A 22571-nucleotide genomic window follows, 5' to 3' on the forward strand; every position below is an offset into this window, starting at 1 on the left:
GGCTTAACTACCACTCTAGCAGCTATAGCGGCTGCTATGGGACCCGCAGCATGAGGCGGCCCGTGACGGCCCCCCCCCCATGCCCCGAGGCTCCGCTATGGCTGCTACAGTGGTAGCGACGCTCCCTACTCTGCCATTTACTATGCTACAGGCAACGTTCGGCCTTGCAGCCTATCAGGCACAGGGACGGGATCCCTGCGCAGGCCGACGTGATGATGTCACTGCATGACGCCGGCCTTCATAAGGATCCCGACAGCGTTGATTCACTCAGTTCGTCGCGGGAATGGGGCCTAGGTGAGTTTTTTTGTTTTATTTGTTTGGGGGTCGCTATATGGCGCTATCAACAAGAGGGGGTCGCTATATAGCGCTATCTACTCTACAGGAGGGGGGCTGTGTGGCGCTATCTACAGGGGGAGCTGTATGTTGCTATCTATGGGGGAGCTATATGGCGCTATCTACAGGGGGGCTGTATGGCGCCATCTACAGGGGGAACTGTAAGGCACTATCTACATTTGGCATATGGCGCTATCTACAGGGGGGCCATATTGCGCTATCTACAGGGGGAAGCATGGCGCTATCTACAGGTGGGCTGTTTGGCACTAACTACAGTGGGACTGTATGGTGCTATCTACAGGGGGGCTGTATGGTAATATCTACAGCGGGGCTGTATGGTAATATCTACAGGGGGGCCCATATGGCACTATCTACAGGGGGGCTGTATTGCACTATCTACAAGGGGGAGGTGGGGCTGCTAACTACAGGGGGGTTGTGTATCTTTCCATGGCCTAACTTCTATATGGGGGCAAAAGTGACGTTTTCTGCCATTTTACTACCGCTATTATTTCCCCCGCAAAGGGGCCCACTAAGTCTGTGTCGTCCAAGGGCCCACATAAACCTGGAGCCGGCCCTGTTGATAGACACATGTATTTTTTCAATCATACTATGTAACTATGATACAATTGATGGAGATGCTACAATTGATGGAGATGCCATTAAAGTCTTTTTTACTGCAAAGAAAACAAAAACCTTTTACAAATAGCTAAGGATTTATAATCATATGATAATTGTTGGCCAAACATGCATCTGCTTTCAGTAGACCAGGACTGAACAGCTGTCCAATATTTTTGATATCTCCGGTAGAAACAAAAGATTCAACATGCAACCTGCCTCATTCATGTTTTACTAACTAGGGTTGTTAATTCACTATCTGGAAGACAGTTTATACATTCATAATTCTCAGGCCCTGCTAAAATAGAGAGATATGCCAGTTTTAGGCAATTTTTCACCTACTGTACATATATTATTACCATGAACATTTAGATAAACAACTGCATAACAAAATTATCATTAGCTTAGTAAAGGTGGCAAAAGTTGGGAGTCCTACTACAGAAAGAATATAAATATATAATAACTTACCATATCTGTGTCAGAGACAGGTCCAAAACTTGTCACATAGATATCAGTGTGGACCTCTGTTATTCGGTCTGGAATATAAAATAATACAATGGCAATTTAAAAACATTGAAAATCGTAGAGAGGTGTAAAATATATCATCAGCAGCAGCACTATTGTTTTTAGACATGTATTGTATGACTTCCTAGTTTTATTAAAATTACAGGATTTAAAGGAACAGTGTCATCACAGAAAATTTTTTCATATGTTCAAGATGTTAGTGCTTTATTAAAAATGTTTATATTTATTTGTGTGTTTGTGTTTTACTTTTTCTTATTTTTACACTTTTTCTTCCCTATGGGGGCTGCCATTTTTTGTTCCATTTCTGTGTGTGTCGATTAACGACACATACAGACATGGAATACGGCAGCCACAGTCCCATAGGGACTGCGAACGGCTCCCGTCCCATTCACTTGTGTGTACGGCGTCTGTGTGGGAACTGCGCATGCGCTGCTCCCACACAGTCCAACTTGAAATTGGCGCCGTCCGGCGCCATTTTCCTGTGGACCGGAAGTCGCGGCCGGACAGTAATATTACTACTTCCGGTCGCGGCTTCCGGACTTGTGCACTTGGACCAGCGGCAGCAGACGGAGCGGACGGGCCGGAGGGAGCCGCGGCGGCAGGAGCAGGTAAGAGATTTCAATGTATGTTCGTGTTTGTGTGTGTTTACTACTGTATGTAAACCTACTACACTGTGTGTTAGCTCAAAAAATGGCGACACACAGTGTAGGAGGTTAGACCGTTCAAACCCCTCGTTTATCCCGGCACTAGCCAGGATAAAGGAGGGGGGGATGCTGAGAGCTCACTAGAGCGAGGGCTTTTTACCCAATTTTGCAGCAGAAAAGCTATGTGGTTGCTTTACCACATGCAATGCTGCAATTTTGGGAATGGCTCCATCTAGTGACCAGAAATGGTAAATACTATAAATTTGAATCCAATTGAATCCAATTTATAATATTTCCTGACTCGTGAAAAAAATAAAAAAAATTTGAACAATGTTTAATCACCTACACACTAAATGTTTAATTAAAAAAAACAAAACATGTTTTTCTGGCGACACTATTCCTTTAAATAAGTTTGTTTTATTAAAGAACATATGATGGCAAAGATGGATAGATAGATAGATAGATAGATAGATAGATAGATAGATAGATAGATAGATAGATAGATAGATAGATAGATAGATAGATAGATAGATAGATAGATAGATAGATAGATAGATAGATAGATAGAGAGATAGATATGAGATAGATAGATATGAGATAGATAGATAGATAGATAGATAGATAGATAGATAGATAGATAGATAGATAGATAGATGATAGATAGAATCTATCTATCTACAATGCACTTGGAAAGTCTTCAGACCCTTTCAATTTTTTCACATTTTGTTATGTTGAAGGCCTTGTGTTAAAATAAAAAAAAATCAAGTTTTTCCCCATAATTCTGCCATAATGACAAAGTGACAACAGAATATTAATAATCTTTGCTGATTTCTTAAAAAAGGAAAAACTAAAATATTGCATTGACATAAATATTTGGACCCTTTTCTCACTGCTTAGCTGAAGCACCTTTGGCAGCAAAAACAGTCTCCAGTCTTGTTGTTTATGATGCCACAAGGTTTGCACACCTGAATTTGGGGATTTCCTGCCATTCTTCTCTGCAGATCCTCTCAAGCTCTGTGAGGTTGGATGGGGACCATCGGTGGACATCCATTTTGAGGTCTCTCCAGATATGTTCGATTGGGTTCAAGTCAGGACCCTGGCTGGGCCACTCAAGGACATTCACAGGGTTGACTCTAAGTCACACATGTGTTGTCTTGGCTTGTCTTGTGTGCTTAGGGTCATTGTCTTGTTGGAAGGTGAACCTTCAGCCCAGTCAGAGGTCCAGAGCACTCTGGATCAGGTTTTCATTAAGAATATCTCTGTACTTTGCTCCATTCATCTTTCCCTCAACCCTGACCAGTCTCCCTGTCCCAGCCGCTGAAAAACACTCCCACAGCATGACACCACCATGCTTCACTGTAGGGGTGGTATTGGGCAGGTGATGGTATTGGGCAGCTGATAAGCAGTGCCTGGTTTCCTCCAGACATGACGCTTAGAATTTAGGTAAAAAAGTTCAATCTTGTTTTTATCAGACCACAGAATCTTAGAGCCCAGATTGATGGAGTGGTGCAGTGATGGTTGACCTTCTGGAAGTTTCTCCCATCTGCACACAGGATCTTTGGAGCTCATCATTGGGTCATTGGTCACCTTTCTTACCAAGGCAATTCTCGACCAACTACTTATTTTGGGGGGGTGGCCAGCTCCAATTAGAGTCCTGATTCTTCGATTTAAGAATTATGGAGGCCGCTGTGCTCTTGGGAGCTTTCAGTGCAGCAGAATTTTTTTTTGTACCCTTCTCCAGATCCGTGCCTCCACACAATTCTGTCCCTGAGCTTTACAGGCAATTCTTTCCTCCTCATGGCTTGGTTTTTGCTCTGATATGCATTGTCAGCTATTAGACCTTATATAGACAGGGGTGTGTTTCCCAATCATGTCCAATCAAATGAATTTATCACAGATGAACTCCAATCAAGGCGTAGAAACATTTCAAAGATGATCTAGGGAAATGTGAGTCCCCCCAGAGCTAAATTTCAAGTGTCATAGCAAAGGGTCTGAATACTTATGTCCATATGAAATGTGAGGTTTTCATTTTTAATACATTTGCAAAAATTTCTAAAATTCTGTTTTCCCTTTTTTATTATGGGTTATCGAGTGCAGGATGATGGGAAAAACGTGATTTTTTTTTTATTTTAGCACAAGGCCTCAACATAACAAAATGTGAAAAAAGTAAATGGGTCTGAAAACTTTTCGAATACACTGTATCTATCTATCTATCTATCTATCTATCTATCTATCTATCTATCTATCTATCTATCTATCTATCTATCTATCTATCTATCTATCTATCTATCTATCTATCTATCAATCTATCTATCTATCTATCTATCTATCTATCTATCTATCTATCTATCTCATATCCATCTAGCTACATATTTTGATGAATAATTTACTCGAGACATGACCAAAGTCAAGTAGCAGTCAGAAGCCAATTAATAAAGCAGTCAGGGAAACTGATCATTGAAATTTTACATTCCTATATTAAACCCTAGAGGGTGCAAACCTAGAATATCTATAACTTTGCATAGAAGTTGCATACTATAAGATAAAATGATCATTCAATCCTCATTATTATTATACTTGGTGTGAATGGCCCATGTGCAGAAATATTAACTATTTGAATTTCATTATATAGGTTATCCTATATATTCTAGATTTGATAGATATTGAAAACATCCTTATATATATATACCCTTGTATTTCTGCATAAAAGAACCAACATTTTTAACAGCACCCATTGATCTTGTTTCTTACATGCAGAATGTATGAATCTGATAAATTATATTCATTATTAATTGATTTCAGTTTAGCCTTACTAAAACACGTAGCCTATTGATAAGAGATTAATAAATGAATGGCTATATAACAGGCTATATATTTTGGTCATGAATGTAAGCGGCCAATCATTAGAAATCAATATGTTTATGATCAAGGCACCTTACAAATATAAAAAACGGTCAACATTTTCCTGCAAGGAGGTCCGCTACCGGTATTCAAAGGTTGGATCCTCTGTAAACATTCTAGGGCATAGCATTTCACCCAATAAAGAAAAGCACAGATCCTGTCAGGAAGATTGGTTGCCATAATAGAGATCATTGACCTCTCTAGTAAATGCTATGAAATTGCATGCTACGTTGCAAGTGCACTGTGTTTCCAGTAAGTACAGAGGTTACATGTACCATAAAGATGGATATGTATAGTGAAAACATTTTAACATCTATACATTTTGTGGTGGCTTCACCCTCTAGCTTTGGTGGTAAAGCATGCTTCTTTCACCAGACCAATGGACAAAATCAAGTAACAATCGAGTCTATGAACTCTGTTAAAGATGTAAGCAACATTTTATATAACAATATTTACAATATTATAGGTTTAAGGCTTATGTTCAAACTGTATTTAACAGCATTACTACAATCTTTAGTAGAGTGGTAAAATACTTAGAAAGGATGAGAAGGCGCAACTGATGAGAATCAGTAGGAGTGGGACTGAAATAACCACTGTTCCTAGGGCCAACGTCTGGTTCATAGGCCCATAAATTATAGTTTACTACAAATATTTCAACCCCTATCCTAGTTGCAGCTCTTGTTCCCTAACCCAACCATTTTCACAGCTGACTTTAGAAGATGTACTTGGACCAGCTGTTCCAATTTCTTTGTGTGGTAGAATATATATCGGTGGGAAACGGCCTGGTATGAAAGGAAAAGAGAATAGTATATAGCTGGCTGGGAATATGAGATTGCTGGTGTTTCTACTGCTGACTTTTATAGTAGGGTTGTGTTATGAGTCACATGATTTCATACAAAACTCTTGAATGGCGATTTAGTTTTGTAATTTTACTCTAAAAATGTTATATTTATGCCGAACCGAACAAACAGCCTGGCAAAACTTTCCACTCATCTCTAATCACTACTTTATCTGACTTGTCGCCAGCTCTGAGAATCTCCTGAAACAATTACACACATCTGTGAGGATGATATTAGCAGCTCTTTTTATAAGCTCTACATTTACAAGCTTTGTGCTTTTGGTTTAGTGGATCAGTAAGGCTTGTAATATGCCAGTTACCACTATGATGCACTTGAAAAGGCTAAATAGTAGACCAATGGAAAATGGAAGACATTCTATGTGCAACATCTGATGCGAAGAGTATATTATAGCATAGTATACATTGTAAGTGCATAATACTGGCCATACAGTAAATATCTGTTATAGCCCTATGTGGATGATATATCTAAGAACAGTGGCCAAGTGAGCAACTAACATGTTTTTTTTTGTTATATATTTGCTAAGCTTCATAGAAAGATGCCAGTGATTTCCTTGCAGTAGTCGTTACTAGCACACTAGTACTGTGCAGAAAGTACTCACATTAGGACTCACTTAATCCTTTGATGACATCTTTATTGGTTGAACAAAGCCTTGAGGCCTGAATAAACAGTCCATTTCATAGCTAATTTAGCCGTATAGTTCGTTTTTTCCTTTCGCACATAACTGCCATTGATTCATGTTCAGTAATTTCATTGAAGGTCGATTGTTTCATCATCATTTGAACACTTAGATCTGTCATCGATTCGGATGAGTGAATAAAGCGCACCTACAACTCGTGAATATTCGTGAATGCCCATGACTCCGAAGACCAGCCATTACCTGACATGATTAAACAATAGCAACTGCCAGCCAATGCACTATTTTTAAGAATGTCATAGAGTTTCTGAACAATAATCATTTTTATCTGTTATTAATGATCATTTTGCTAATGTACTAAAGCCAATTATCATTAAGATTGCTCGTTGTCAATTGCAGTGGATGAAAAATCACTCCATGCAGAAGGTGGTTTGTACAGACTAGAATTAGTATTCCTATTATGTTTTTATAGCTAAAGATAATCTAGAAACAAAGCAGGTATTAAGAAGTAAAAAAAACAAAAAACATTCAAATAAAAAATAACAACCACCTTCTTTGGGACCAGCTGCCCATTAGCGTTCTGTATAAATTAGGTAGTAACCCTCCACAACAATGTAATAGAGCATAATAATATTAAACTGAAGCTAATTGTTCAAACATGATATTACTTCATCCATCACCAAAAGCAATTCTGACGAGCCGTTTTGTAAAGGCTGGGGGTCCTTTGAATTATCTGCATTACATTCAGTCAGAGGCCATACTACAATGCTTATGTGATAGCAGACAGCTAACAGTGCATGATGGGTCATTCCATCCATTCCAATTCTAAAGAACAGGATGCAAAGGTTTGTTCTCTGTACAAAGATTAATTGAGCTCAGTAGATAGGCTTCTACTGCAAAAGAAGGAAATTAAAGCCTAAATTAGGAAAGCTTGCCTGCCAACAGAAGCAAATTAATTTAAGCAAATATGTGACCAAATATTATAGGTATCATCGCCATAGGGTTGCGACAAATATAAATTCAAGGCCTCAATACAAGGATATAACTACCAGGCAGATATAGCAGCTCTTACAGGGCTTAATAAATGTGGGGCTATATTAGGCATGCTAAGGAACCCCACATATGATAAACAGGTAGAATAAATAGCATAGTACTGTATACCGGTGTGCTGCCATCTTGAGAACTAAAAATTTGTGTCAACAATATATTTTATTAAAGGGCGACCCCTTTTTACAAGATAATAAAAATATGTAGGTAGCAGTGACGTGAGGGGAATTTAATGATCACCGTGTTAATGCCGCTCAAAATGTGGATACATTTGAATGATGAAGGCCAAAGAAAATAAGTAATATATACAGGGGAATAAGTTTAGACCCTAACGGCCATAACCTTTCTAATTCCTGAACTCATTTGCTGTTTTGCTATGGGGCTTCATGGTGACTTGTTACAGCCTGTGACAATAATTTGGCCAAATAAATTAATTATGTGATTCATTTTAAAAATCCAATGTTTTTTTTTAATTGATGGAAATGTATTTTATTAGTCTGAAAATTCATCAGACATCCTAATAAAAATTCCTTTATCTGCTTGCCTGAATGGTAGTTTTATGAACAATCCACTGAGAATAATAAGATCCACCAAAAATTAACTCATTATTATCATTTTTTTAATGACCCTAGTGACTTTGCATGGAAAAATGACTACCTCCATAGCTAAATATAATTGCATTTGCTTTCTTACTACACTATTCTGCCCACCAGGGGCAGCAGAAACCTGATGGATCGGACCTAAACACATGAACACGGCCATATTCCACCTAATGCATGGAAATTCAGGTGTGAATACCTTTAACTCCAATAGCCTACCTCCCTTATATTCATAGTGCTCAATGAAGGTAGAGATATGATATGAGAACACAAGAGTAGGGGTAGTCATTGGTGGAACTGGAGATTTTGCTTCCCTGAACATCTTCTGAGAATGCCGAATCCTTATCTCTGTAGGTAACCTTAGGCTATACATGCTTGGGTGGGGAAGTGTCAGCTGAATTAACACAATACATTTACTATTGGTCATAATGAATTGCAATGACTAAAATGTGTGATATCCCCAGCCTTTGTGTGGAATACATCATTATAAATTTATTTCTACAATACCGACTTTCCTTTTGCTAATCCATCCCTGTGTGTGCTGCATACTGACATGTCAACTAATCCAAGGTCTAAGGTCACTAGTGACATAATGATTTAGCTGTGATTTATTGGAATATGCTATAAAAGAGAACCTAGACTATATCATTCATTATCTTACTTGTGACCTGACTTGTAAGCTGACAGCTTGATGCATTTTTTGTCTCCTTGCAAAGCAATAATACAACATCTGAGTGGGTGTATTTTTATTTATACACATCAACTGTGTGGAACTGGCATTCAATTAATTTCTATATAACGTTTCAGCTTCAATTTTTCACATTTGACAATTTCCATAACTAATTTACCATAGAAATAATTGCACAACACATTATCTACAGTGAGACGATCTATTGCAATGAGGTTGTGATTTAACCCACATCATAATATCACAATCGTCTACCAAAATGTTCACATAAAATTCTATGATCATTCAAAAATTATCTATCTATCTATCTATCTATCTATCTATCTATCTATCTATCTATCTATCTATCTATCTATCTATCTATCTATCTATCTATCTATCTATCTATCTATCTATCTATCTATCTATCTATCTATCTATCTATCTATCTATCATCTATCTATCTATCTATAGATAATATATATATAAACAAAATACACAAATATATTAATGTAATGTCTATGAACACTTTTCTTTGTGCAATCATTTCTCATATGCCTGGTCACCTTGGTGCATGGGAAGTGAAGAAAACATTGATTTTGAAGAAAAAGCCATCATTCATTGAATGGCCTATAGATCTGTGTGTTTTTATCAAGACTCATGAGATCCAGCAAATATCCCAGACAGACAGCATGCTCACATCTTTCTTCAGAACAGTGCGTGTGTAGAATCATGAAGAAGTGCTTAGCATGGCCAGTCGCGGTTGAGTGTGTTGACTTACCTGAAATGTCCACTAACCACAGCTAGTTATAGATTTAGTTGTGTTGTTCATACAAAATGTGAAATCTTGTCTGTTTTTATGTTCTATTCTTAAATGAGGATATTTCTTAAGCATATGTTTGCACATACAACAACCACAACATAGCAGAAAATCCTACCTTCAGAGATATTGAGATTAATGGCAACTAATAAAAAAACACTTAATTCTTGTTTAGGGTAGGCAATGTAAAGTCCATCTGCCAATAGTATAAAACACCTATCACTATTCTGTGGTGAGAACACCTCCCCTCCCCTCCAGAGAAGCTGCATTATTAGCAGGTAGGGGTATGGAGAATAGGGCCAAGAGTAGGGCTGGGCAATTAATCGAAAAGAAAACAAAACTAAACTCAAATTCAGCGCAATTACCCAACGTCACCTTGCGCATTTCGTTTTTTAAAAATGTTTTGCCCCGGTTTCAACTGTAACTGTATCTGTGTCCCCAGGACACAGATACAGTTGAATCCAATGGGAGAGAAGGGAACCGTAAGGTCCCTGCTCTACCATTCACTATGTATTACCGGACACACAGCTCAGCGCAGACAAGCATGAGGCAATTGTCACATAGGGTTCATGGACCCACTAGGCCGTACCACCGTGGCAGTATGGCAGCTGGCCAACAGGGCACAGGTCACAGTCTATAGTTCGTATAGGGTAACTGTGGCAGCTCGGACAGTAGCAAGGCAGGCTTGGCTGGGACTAGGCAGCGGGTAGACGTCAGGCGTGGAGTAGCAGGACAGGCATGGAATACAGTACAACACGACTACAGCACAGCACGGCCCTTGACCAGGATAGCAATGGATACAGGAAACACTGGGAACTGGAAAACACTGGGAGACCATTTGTTTAGACAAACTAGGATACAACAAACACCGCTCAGGCATTGAAGCAAAGGGCTGGGCCACTCTTATAGTCCAGGGCACTCATGGGCTGATTGAACATTACAGGACCCGGCCGAGGTGAGGGGAAGTGAGCGCTGGCGTCTCCTGAGGAGGAGACTGGGGCCAGCGCTCGAAGACCCATGGCTGTGGCCGTCAGGAGGAGAGTGAACCTAATGGCCCACAGCCACCGGACATGACAGAAATGATGTGATTGCTCCTGTCTGTGCCAAACCACACAGAGTGGAGGAACAGAGGGATCTCTTCCACTCGTCGTTGGAACGGGGTTAGGTGAATATGTATTTTATTAGGCACTATTAGGGCTGTTTATGGGCATCTATGGTGTGGAGGTATGGTTATACGGTGGAGGGCAGCTATGGGGGCATTATACTGTGTGGAGAAAAGCTATAGGGGGAATTTTACTGTGTGGAGGGCAGCTATAGGGGCATTATACTGTGTGGAGGGCAGTTACAATGGCATTATACTGTGTGGGGGCAGTTATAGGGGCATGATACTGTGCACAGGCAGCTATGGGGGCATTATACTGTATGGGGGCAGCCATAGGGGCATTATACTGTGTGGAGGGAAGTTATAGGAGCCTTATAGTGTGTGGGGGTAGCTATGGGGCAATATACTGTGTGGGGGGCAGTGTCAGGGGGTATATTGTATACAGTAGTATACAGCAGGCAGAGGGATAAATAATTAATTCAATAGTGTAGCATGCAATTAGGGGACGTCGTATGCAAAAATGGGTGTGGCCTAAATAATCATTCATTAATTGTAATCGAGGTAACATGTTCAATTAATCATGATTTTGATGTAGCTCATTATCACCCAGCCCTAGTCAAGAGCCATAAAAAAGGCGTGAAACCAAACACCAGTGCCATCTGTTCTGTTCTGTCTAGAACCATAATGGGCTCATTTTGATCTTTGCTATAGGTCCCCACCTTTCTACGTATTTTCTATATACAGCATGGCCACCAGCCCAGAAAGCATTCTAAAAGCCCTTGTACTTCAATTATTGTCGGCTGCATTTTCTAATTCCGTTGGGCCCCGCTGACCATCTAATGTGTATGGGAGCCTCCCGACCCTACCTCTACAGATGATGTCAGGGGAAAGAAGAATCGGGCATGCTTAATTTCAACGCCCGATTTTTTTGTTCTCAGGGAAATAAGCCGCCACCATAGGTGGCTGGCAGCGGCTTACTTCCCTCTCCACATTGAAAACACAAAGCTTGGCTGAACATGTGTATGGGGAGTTCACTATGAATAGCTGTTTGCCGAACGAATGTTCGGCCGACAGCTATTCAAAGTGTATGGCCACCTTTAGAAGTTGGCAGTTGTGGAGAAAGGCCATCAAAACATGCAGAAGGGAGGACTTCTGTGGAAAATCTGTGGCAACAGATAAAAAAACTTCTGTAAGTAGAGTAGGCTTTAAAAATGTGCAAAAAGACTATCTGTACAGAAATATATTCAAAGCGATTTCTTCATAACACTAGAAAATTTAAGATAAGAGAAAATGTTATAATTTGGTTAGTGTAAATTATTGTATGGTTTTCTGTGAACTGTACTTAGATTTGAAGATGGGGTACATCCATCTGAACATCAATTGTGGTGGAGACTCACATTATACATCAATCTATAATTATCTGCCATCTATAATGATCCATTTACATAGTGAAGACAACTAAAAGTTAGATTTCCATTCATAGTTTAGTGTTTCTGCTAAAATTGGTACATATAGAAAAGGAAATGATTTGGTGATAGAAAAAGAATCAACAGGTCTTTTTGGATAACGGTACTTCTCATTTCATTGTTCACACAAAATTAAAGCAGGCCGATCTTATCGGAAGCTCCCGTAACTGGCTGTTATCGCCAAGGTAAGCTGCATAAGAGAAATGTAGAATTACATGCCCGCCATTCAGATGAAAGGCTTATCATTTAATACATAATTAGGTCAGGTCTGCCAGATCTCTTGGTTAGGGTGCACTCACACTTGGTGTATGACCCGTGTTTCTCCGCAGCGTAGACATATGCTGCGGAATACTACATGTATGCATATGAGAGAAATATTGCCTTTCTAAAGTTGATGCCCAGCACATGATTAAGATAAAAACAAGTTCTTTATTTCATAAGGTTTAAAAAGAGAAAAGATAAAAATTCCCATATAGGATGCTTACACATTTCGAACCATCAAGATCTTACTCATAGCTAGTTTTCCTATACTGGTATGCCTGAATTTGAGCCAGGTGGAAAAAGGGCACGCGATGAATGTCTACACGTTAACCACTTCATTGCCATGTTAACATTTTATACTACATTTGCATTTTTTAAACCATATGAAATAAAGAAGATGTTTTTCTCTTGATCATGTGCCGGACATCAACTTTATTGTGAACTGTTAGGGTATGTTCACACGACCTCTTTTCAGACGTAATTCTGGCGTTTTACGCCTCGAATTACGCCTGAAAAGATGGCTCCATTACAACTGCAAACATCTGCCCATTGCTTGCAATGGGTTTTACGGTGTTCTGTTCCGAGCCTTTATTTTACGCATCGCTGTCAAAATACGGCGCGTAAAATGACGGCTCGTCAAAAGAAGTGCAGGACACTTCTTGGCACGTTTTTGTGGCCGTTTTCTCATAGACTCTATTGAAAACAGCTTAAAAAAACGGCCGTAAAAAACGCAGCGAAAAGGCCGTAAAAAACGCGAGTTGCTCAAAAAAGTCTGAAAATCAGGAGCTGTTTTGCATTGAAAACAGCTCCGTGTGAACATACCCTTATCTGCTATCAACGCGGAACCCACGCCTGAGCACCGATGAAATACAAGCATGCTGTCCAAGATTAAGTGCATGGTGAGCGGACCATTATTTTTCCTTTTTAACTAATGCCTTTTTCATGCTTGCAAGCATAAAAATAGACTGAAATCAATGGAAACTTGTTTATACTTGCAAAACTAAAATGTTCTAAACAAAGTACATGTGTTCTTTTCTATCTTTTAAGTGTTTGTATATTAGTGAAACGTGGAGTCGCGATTCACACATGCTAAGTATATCAGGGAGTCACATTTAATTTGTAAAAGTCTAATTGACCCACTACCACCTTGAGATAAATATTTTCAGTGCCGGTAAACAATATATGGAGCCTCTATTTTGCGTATAATGTGTTTGTCACGATCGGTGGGTATGTGGACCCACTGGGCTGTACTACCGTAGCGGGATAGCAGCTAGCCTACAGGATACTGTAACGTCTATGGCCACGATCCGTCGTTCGGTCGTTAACCTCGACGGCCATGGCCATGGACATCTTACCTCGTTGCAGCGTCGTCCTCCTGTCAGGCGCCGGCACTCACTTCCGGACTCCGAGTGTCTTTGGCGGGCGCGCCCGCCCGCACGTGCACGCCCTTAAAGGGCCAGTGCGCGCATTTTTGCAGGAACTCTGCAATCTAGCCCAGGATGCCCTGGGCTATAAAAAGGGCTCTGCCCTCTTGCTCTTTGCCAGAACGTTGTTCGTTACCCATTGTTTGTCGTGCTTATGGTCTCCCAGTGTCTTCCAGTTCCCAGTGTACCTTGCTCCTGTATCCCGTATCCTGTTTCCGTGCTACCTAGTTCTATTGCCGTGCCATTGCCGTGCTGTGCCATTGCCGTGCTATTGCCGTGTTGTGGTATTTCCGTGCTGTGCTGCAGTCTACGCTTGATCCGCTATGCCTCACCTGACGACTTCCCGCCGCCTAGTCCTGGACGTGCCTGCCTCGCTACTGCCTAAGATTGCCTCAGGTACTCTCGCTGAACTAATTGAACTCTGTACTTACCTGTTTGGCCAGCTGCCATCCCGCTACGCGGTATGGCCCAGTGGGTCCACACCCCGCATCGTGACAGATACCAAGTGAATGTCTATAGTTCGAATAAGGGTAATTCAGACAGTAGCGATGGTAGACTCGGATGGGACCTTGACAGCAGGCAGACACCAGGCGCGGTGTAACACAGAAGACGTAGTATACGGCACAACACGACTCCAACTCTCTATGGCACAGGAACAAGGTAGCCCGGGATACAGGTAGCAGGTACGGGAACACGGGGAACTGGAAACCACTAAGGGACCATTTGCAAAGACTAACACGGGTAAACACAACAACGCTCAGGCAATGAGGGAAGGGGCCCTTCTTATAGTCCAGGGTGAGTATGGGCTAATTACATATTAAATTCATGTGCGCACGTTGGCCATTTAAGGCCGGGCACGAGCGTGCGCGCACACCCTACGGGACACCACAGAATGAAGCGGAAGTGAGTGCTGGCATCTCCTGAGGAGGAGATGCGGGCCAGCGCTCACAGATCCATGGGTGTGGCCGACGGGAGGTGAGTAAATCCGACGGCCCGTGGCCATGGGTATTACAGTGTTAATGTAAAGATTGGAATATAAGCACTGGCTGTAGCATGATGTTATTACTTGAATTTAACCAGCTGTCTTTATGTAGTTTATAGCCATGCTGATAAAGAATTATCCACCGTGGGTTCCACCCTTCCCAGGAGACATTATTAAAATGCCTGGCTGCTTGTGTGCAATTTCTTCAGTTCTGCACATTGCAGGGTCACTGATCCTTTATTTTGTACAGCTTTGATATTGGTGGACATAATCTTCAAATCAACAAGGGTAATAAACTAGTTAGATTTATAGAAAAGAAAAATATGTCCATCCAGTTTAAACTTTCTTATACCGACTCATTCAGAAGAAGAAGAAGGCAAAACCAAACAAACTTAGTGATCACAGGCAATTATGCTACTTAGGGAAAAACAATTTTGGAAAATAAAAAAAAGATTTTATTTTAACTTTTAATATTGTTTTGTATATTGTTAAAAACGTTATTAAACGTATTTTTACATTTTAACTTGGCCGCCCTGGGTGCCGTTAGTAGGCCCCTGGGTGCCATGACAACACATTAGCACCGCATTGTCTGCAGCTTCCTGAGTGCTGATCAGCTGTGTTGATGGCATTGCCCCCTTCAGAGCTGGAGAGTGACTGAACCCTATGCAGTCACACAGGTCAAACATCCCTAAGGCCAGTGCTGGATCTGTGAACTTTTGAACGTGTTTGTGTATTAATCAAAATTAGATTGGCCATATTGATTAAACCAAATAAACTGCCCAACACTTACCACCTAGGAGGAGATAGAGAGAGAGGGAGATAAGGAATTAGAAAAAAATATATGATTTTGTATGTATCGATTTCTAATTAGTCTAATAAAAAACATAAAGATTTTTAAAAAAATCAACTGAACACAGTAAGCAAGTTTTGCAGGTTAATATACTAAATAAGGACCTTAGAAGAAACATAGGGGTAACTGGTTATCCAAAACAGTTTCATAAAACTAAATTTTCTGCATTTGTTTGGCAATCTGTAAAGCTTGGGGACATAGACGACCATTGTAGGTGCCAAAAAAATTACTGAAGTCTTTCCAAAAATTACAGATCCTATTTGTGACATAATGTATAATAAATTCCAGATATGTTTACTATAATTATGAAGGTATTAGCTGCTTAAAGTGAAAAACTTCTGACATGTCATAGTGACATGTCAGAAGTTTTGATTGGTAGGGGTCCGAGAACTGAGACCCCCACCAATCGCTAGAACAAAGCAGCTAAAGTGCTCGTGTGAGCGCACAGCCGCTTCGTGTCTGTTCGGCTATTTCCGGAAATAAATGTATCTGTGTACGGACTCAATAGAAAGTCTACGAGCCCGTACACGATACATCGGCTTTCCGGAAAAAGCCGAACAGACACGAAGCGGCTAAGTGCTCAAACGGGCACTTCAGCTGCTTCGTTCTAGCGATTGGTGGGGGTCTCCGTGCTCGGACCCCCACCAATCCAAACTTCTGACATGACTCTATGACATGTCAGAAGTTTGTCAAACGTTTAGCTACACTTTACAATTCCAAAAGAAAGAATTGAAAAGGATAGATGAAACTCTCACATAAACACATGCATATAATGTTTCTGTGCAGTATATGAATGGTTTGCTTAGCTCTTGCATTTTTGTGCTGATCCTTAAAAACTATGCAGTTACACAGAAGTTGTGACTGCTGTTTTCGCTGTATGCCACCAAGATAAATTATTAAACACCATTTAATATTGTGCTGACTTTTGAACTTTAACGTAAATATGTGTTGATAATGATAAAACAAATGTACAGCACTTTCCAGCAAGATCACGACGAGAGGCAAACATTTCTAACAGTGCATTCAAGTAAAAAGAAGTTGCAATATGATATGGTGTATATTTCCCTGGATTTATTATTTGTACATGCAACCTATAAGCATAAAAATGTATCTGCATGAGTTATACTGCGTTATATGTTATTACGACTGTTCAGTGTGTACGCTATAAAATGCACTTTACACAACATTTTAATTTTGACATAAAATAACTTGTATTTTAAATGTATAATCGTGAAAGAGAATACATACATCTATTGTTAAGTTATATATCACATTATAATAAGTTTACATAATTAAATTGGAATGATACGGGGTGGGGATCAGGGACTAAAGAAAAAAAATCTATTTATATCACGTTGCTTAAAGAATGCCAACATATTCTGCTGTGCTGTACAGAGATTGTCATCACTCACACACAACCTAAACTCCATGCAAATGTTATCCTTGGTCAAATTCAAACCTAGGAAACCAGTGCATAAGCAAATAGCAACAGTGCTACCAACTGAGCCATCGTGCTGCCCAGAATATACAAGTGCTGCTAACTTTTGCAAAGGGGCAGTTCACACAAAGCTTTATGGCACTGATTTTGATGCGTAAAACGCGTCAGATTTAGTGCCAAAAATGGCCGAAATTGCCTCCTATTGATTTCAATGGGAGGCAGAGGCGGTTTGTTTTCCAAGGGGGCTTTTGGCCTCTCATGGAAAAAAAAAACAGCATGTTCTTTCTTGCCGCAGTTTCCACCTCTGACCTCCTATTGCAATCAATGGGAGGAAGGAAAAACCAGCTGAGCGGTTTTCACTGCGATTTTCGCCCATGGTCCTTGCAGTAGCTTCAATGGCCGCGGGCAAAAAAGATCACAAAACGACACGGAAAAAAAGTGTGAGCAGTTCAAAATCTAAAACTACATGTGAACAGGGCCTAAGAATGCTCCTAAAACCCATGTGAGATTTTTTTCCACACTACCTTGAAGGACCACTCTCATTAATATTTTTCTTTTACAATATTTCACAATTTAAATCTGCACAATAAGTTGAGGAACTTAGATATGATTGGTATTAGGGTTATATTCAGTTTTAGAGGCGGGAGCTGACTTACGGATTCACCTACATCGGCGTTATGCAGCTTCAATGTATAGTACAAAAATAGAAGCTGCAGAGCAAAAATGAAATATAATTTTTTAATAATTGTCAATTGGAAAAATGATATAACACATAATACATATATTTATCAAAATAAAAAAATTCTGAAGGTTGACATAGCCTTTAAAAATTATTTTTTTTTTACTATTTTTCCATGAAAAGAAAATATTGTATTTCAAACATATCACAAATTATACATTATTCGAGCCCCTACCTCCCTCCACTCTCCATACTGCAGCAAGGAGAAAAAAAAATAGTGTTTTAGAAGGTTTAAAAATATCAATCCATTTTCCAAAATAGCAGGGAACTTCTGCAGAGACCATCTGGATTTATAGATATAAAACTCATATGACAATAATTTAGAGGTTTCAGATTTCCATAATTTAAGAGTTGAAATCTTCTTACTAAGCCAGAATCTGGCGGTTAATTTTCTAGCAACAAACAAAAGTTTTAATACCCCTAAAATCGTAGGAGTAATAACCCCAAGCTGATCTGGATCACCCAGTATACACATTTTCAGACTCATACAGATGTTCATTTTGTATATCCGGATAGTTTCACTTGTTATATCTGTCCAATATTTAACCAACTTGGGACATCTCCATATTAAATGTGTCCATTTATATTCGGGTGAGTCACATTTAGGACAATTCAAGGAATCAGAATAACCTATTCTGTGTAAAAAATATTTGGAGTAGTAAAGGCGATGTGTTATCAAAAATCTAGCAATTTTATGTGCCCCATTTAAAATAACCTTGTGTGAAATTTTGTAGATTCGTTTCCATCCCTCATCTGAGACAGTGCCCAAATCTTCTGTCCATTTAGAACGTGAACTAATAGAGATCTGTTGTGATTTTTTTAGCCATCTAATAGTCGTATATCTTAGAGATAAAACCCTTATTAGTCTGTGCAACTAAAATTTCATAAGCTACAAATGTACGAATTATTTCTTTTTTTCCCTCATTAAAATGCTTTTTAATTACAATACTAAACACTTGGTTATTCACACGAAACACTTAAATTCAGAATTTTGCTGAAATCCTGTTACCAGAGTGAAGACAGATGACAGTTAGGTCTCATGCACACTTAAGAGGTTTGTGCACGGCGGAGCAGTAGGCACTCGGTGTGCCACTATATGGTGCCTCTGCATTTCTCCATATAATGGCTCAGCAATATTTATAGGCGATAATACCTACATAATACGGAATCTGATGGAGCTTGACATGATTTATGTTCGTGAAATTTATATAATATGGTCATGTGCATGTCTTATACTGTTAGGTCACATGTTTAAATACAGAATATAGTAAAATCACCATTTGAATGAAATTAAAACAACAACATTTTCCGTATTCACTAATAAATATCAAATATGTGTAATTTTTTGGGGGAAAATTTCCACCCTTAAAGGAAGGATTAGATTAAGTAGTGTATATTTGTTACAGTACCGTATATGGTACTGGATTAAAAGGGCGATTGTTTATGATATGCCCTTGACTGTGCTTTCCCCTAGTAGGTCATATTGTTTTATGTGGTTATCTTTTTGAATGTTTAATGCACTGTAACTTTGTGATCATTTATTATTATGACAAATGACGGCAAATAAAAACAAAACCATCAAAGGCATAATAGTATGAATATTGTCGTTGTTCTTAGTAGTATCATTATAGAGGTAGGAAAGGAGGGGGAAGAAAAGGAGTTATGTTACATTTAAAATATATAATAAATAATTTTAGCTATAAAACTTAACATAATATTCATAGATTTATTTTAATTTTTTTTAAATGAGTGCCTAAGTTTTTATGAACTGATACAATGTAGAATACTACCTCTTATAAGTCTGTACCTTTATGATACTTAATACGTGTACTGATTTGCTGCTATGCCCTTTGCACCTTTGATCCCGTGAGCCATACCTCTCTATTTTATCAGCACTTTAACCACTAAACATGTATAGACCTGACGAAGAAATCGTTGTTTTGTCCAAAAATAAAGCTGCCTTTTGTATCTACTTCCAGGTTAATTGCTAATATTTAATATTGATGGCAGTGCTTTAATAAGTGTGTAAAACATTATTTTCATTGCAAGTTCTATAATATAATGTTCTTCGCCAAGCCAGTGTTTGGGTGGAAGAGATGGAACCCAGGCTGCGCTATAGAGATAGAAAGAGAAACTTGCTGCAGATCTGTTAGAGTAGTGTAAAGATTAGCGTTGGGCCTGTGTCTGGGGACCTGGAGAAAATTGCGGGTGACGGGCAACAGTCGTGTGAGCAGTGATGAGGAGTGTTCCCACGTGGATGGCAAGAAAGCCAGTTGCAGTCTACTCAGCCTTACATTGCCAGACCAACGCCTGTATCAGCAATCAGCAAGGGGCGCCCATGGCCGTGTCTGCAACAAGCAAGCGGAGTCAGCCGGCAATCATCTGCCTGAGTCGTGTCTCATTCTTCTCATATCGAGAAGTGAACTTTGTACTTTGTCTACCATGGCCGGTTGTGCTGTGAAAATCGGCTAAGTATATTTTCAGTTGGCAAGATATCTCCTACTTAATACCCTCTTTGTCGCAAAACACCTGGACAGGGGGTCGTACACCACCTAAGCTCTCACCTTACACATGTAGTGCCAGCTTTAGTCTGTCCCATTTAATATTATATCCAGTCTGAAAGTTGAATAAACAATAAAAAATACTATGGGTACAATAAGGCCCTGTTCACACGGCGTGCATTTTATTTGTTTTAAGCTTCCCATTGACATCAATGGGAAAGCGCGTTGTTAGTGCATACAACACATTTTTTTATGCAAGCGTATGAAACAAATGTGTTGCATAAAGAAGTAAGCGTCACTGCAATTCTTTGGCATGTAAAATGCGCATAATTCCCATAGACAATGGGAGTCTTAATTACACGCCAAAGAAACGCGCAGAGATCGCGCTCAAAATGCGTCACAGAACACAACAAAAAAGCATAAAAAATGCTTGTATTTTAAAAAGGTCTTTGCAAAAACGCTAACGTTTTTGTCATGTTTACACGTCGGTTCTTTCGAGCGCCGTGTAAACAAGGCCTAATAGATGGGATGTAAAGATTAATATCGCCCAGTTCAGAGGAGCTCCTGATCCATTGTTCTAATTTTTTTTACTGTTGAGATGCAGGCCATAAAAGGCAACATGGCAAGATATATGCAATGATTAGAGTGGTTTTCCATCTAGAAAACCATTCCCATCATTATAAATATTACTTATATACACAGTTCGGCCATAACGTTAAAACATGATAGTTTGAGGGGAAGTGAATAATATTCATTATCTCGTTACAATGGCGCCTGTGACCGGGTGAAATATATTAGGCAGCAAAGGAACAGTCAGTTCTCGAAGTTGATGTGTTAGACACAGGAAAAATAGTAAAGCGTAAGGGATCTGAGTAACTTGATAAGAGCCAAATTGTGATGGATAGACGACTGGGTCAGAGCATCTCCAAAATGACAAGTCTTGTGTGGTGTTCCTGATATGCAGTGATTTGGTAGGTACTCTACCAAAAGTGGTCCAAAGAAGGACAACCGATAAACCGGGGACAGGGTGATGGGCTCCGAAAGGTCATTGATGTGCATGGGGAGTGGAGGCTAGCCCATCTTCTCTGATCCCACAGAAGAGCTATTGTAGCACGAGCTGTTGAAAGGTGTCAGAACACACAAAGTATCGCAGCTCGCTGCTTTTAAGGCTGTGTAGCTACAGACCGGTCATGCTGACCCCTGTCCACTGCCGAAAGTGCCTACAAAGGGCACAAAAACTAGACCATGAAGCAATTGAAGAAGGTGGCCTGTCTGATGAATCACGTTTTCTTCTACGTCAGGTGACAGACGAGTGCGTGTTGAGTAGAGAAGAGGTGGCACCAGAATGCACTATGGGAAGAATGATAGCCGGTGGAAGCAGTGTGATGCTCTGGGCAAGGTTCTGCTGCTAAACCCTGGGTCCTGGCATTCATGTGGGTGTTATTTTGACACGTACCACCTACCTAAACATTTTTACTGACCAAGAATACCACTTACATACAGTACATGAAAAATGCAACACACAAATATAAACTTTATTATGTCCTACATAAAAAACACGAAAAAAAGGTTAAAGACAGCTAAGAAGGACTAACACAGAGGTCACAAAATTATGTGACCCCCAAGTAGCACTGACCTTTAATAAGATTTTTACAAGATCCAATGAGTATAATCCAAAAACTATCTAATGGAAAGAAAAAGACACCTCAAAAAATATTTCGTTATATACATGAATTCTCCCCAGCAAGATCAAAAGGAGAGTTACTGTAGAAGCTGAATAAAGTACTGTACAAATTGAAAGTACTCCGTCCATAAGGAATAAATTATGTGACATCCAATATAGGACACAAACAAAAAAGTATCTTATTAAATATATATGAACAATACCAAAATCCCATCTTGTACATGTAAAGGTAAAGGATTGGTGTCATAATGTAGCCCTACTGAAGGACCCCATGCGCATCACTGCCTCATGCAGCTTCTACATGGGGTAACCCTTGTAATTATGTCTATTGCCTCTGTTATACTTTCTATCATATTGTTCTTTCAACACACCAAGCGGTATGAGAGGATTAATAATATACAATTCACAATACCACAATCCTCTTTACACTATGGCATTTTTTCATATAGATTTAAGTTTGTTTTCCATTGATCGGCAAT

The 22571-nt window shown here is 39.6% G+C and overlaps 1 protein-coding gene across 2 annotated transcripts in view; it reads right to left on the reverse strand.

Moving 5' to 3' along the window:
- Positions 1–22571, reverse strand: part of LOC142750501 (gamma-aminobutyric acid receptor subunit alpha-2-like) — a 159544-nt gene that overhangs the window by 114378 nt on the left and 22595 nt on the right. Inside the window, exons 4-5 of one of the 2 annotated variants that reach the window (XM_075859504.1) lie at positions 18083–18100; positions 1417–1484 (exon numbers count right to left, since the gene is read on the reverse strand). In XM_075859504.1, coding sequence (XP_075715619.1) covers positions 1417–1484; positions 18083–18100 — 86 coding nt within the window. The remainder of the gene's footprint in view (positions 1–1416; positions 1485–18082; positions 18101–22571) is intronic. The other variant, XM_075859512.1, reaches the window with a different exon arrangement.

This window comes from Rhinoderma darwinii, chromosome 1 (assembly GCF_050947455.1).
Source record: "Rhinoderma darwinii isolate aRhiDar2 chromosome 1, aRhiDar2.hap1, whole genome shotgun sequence".
Lineage (NCBI taxonomy): Eukaryota > Metazoa > Chordata > Amphibia > Anura > Rhinodermatidae > Rhinoderma > Rhinoderma darwinii.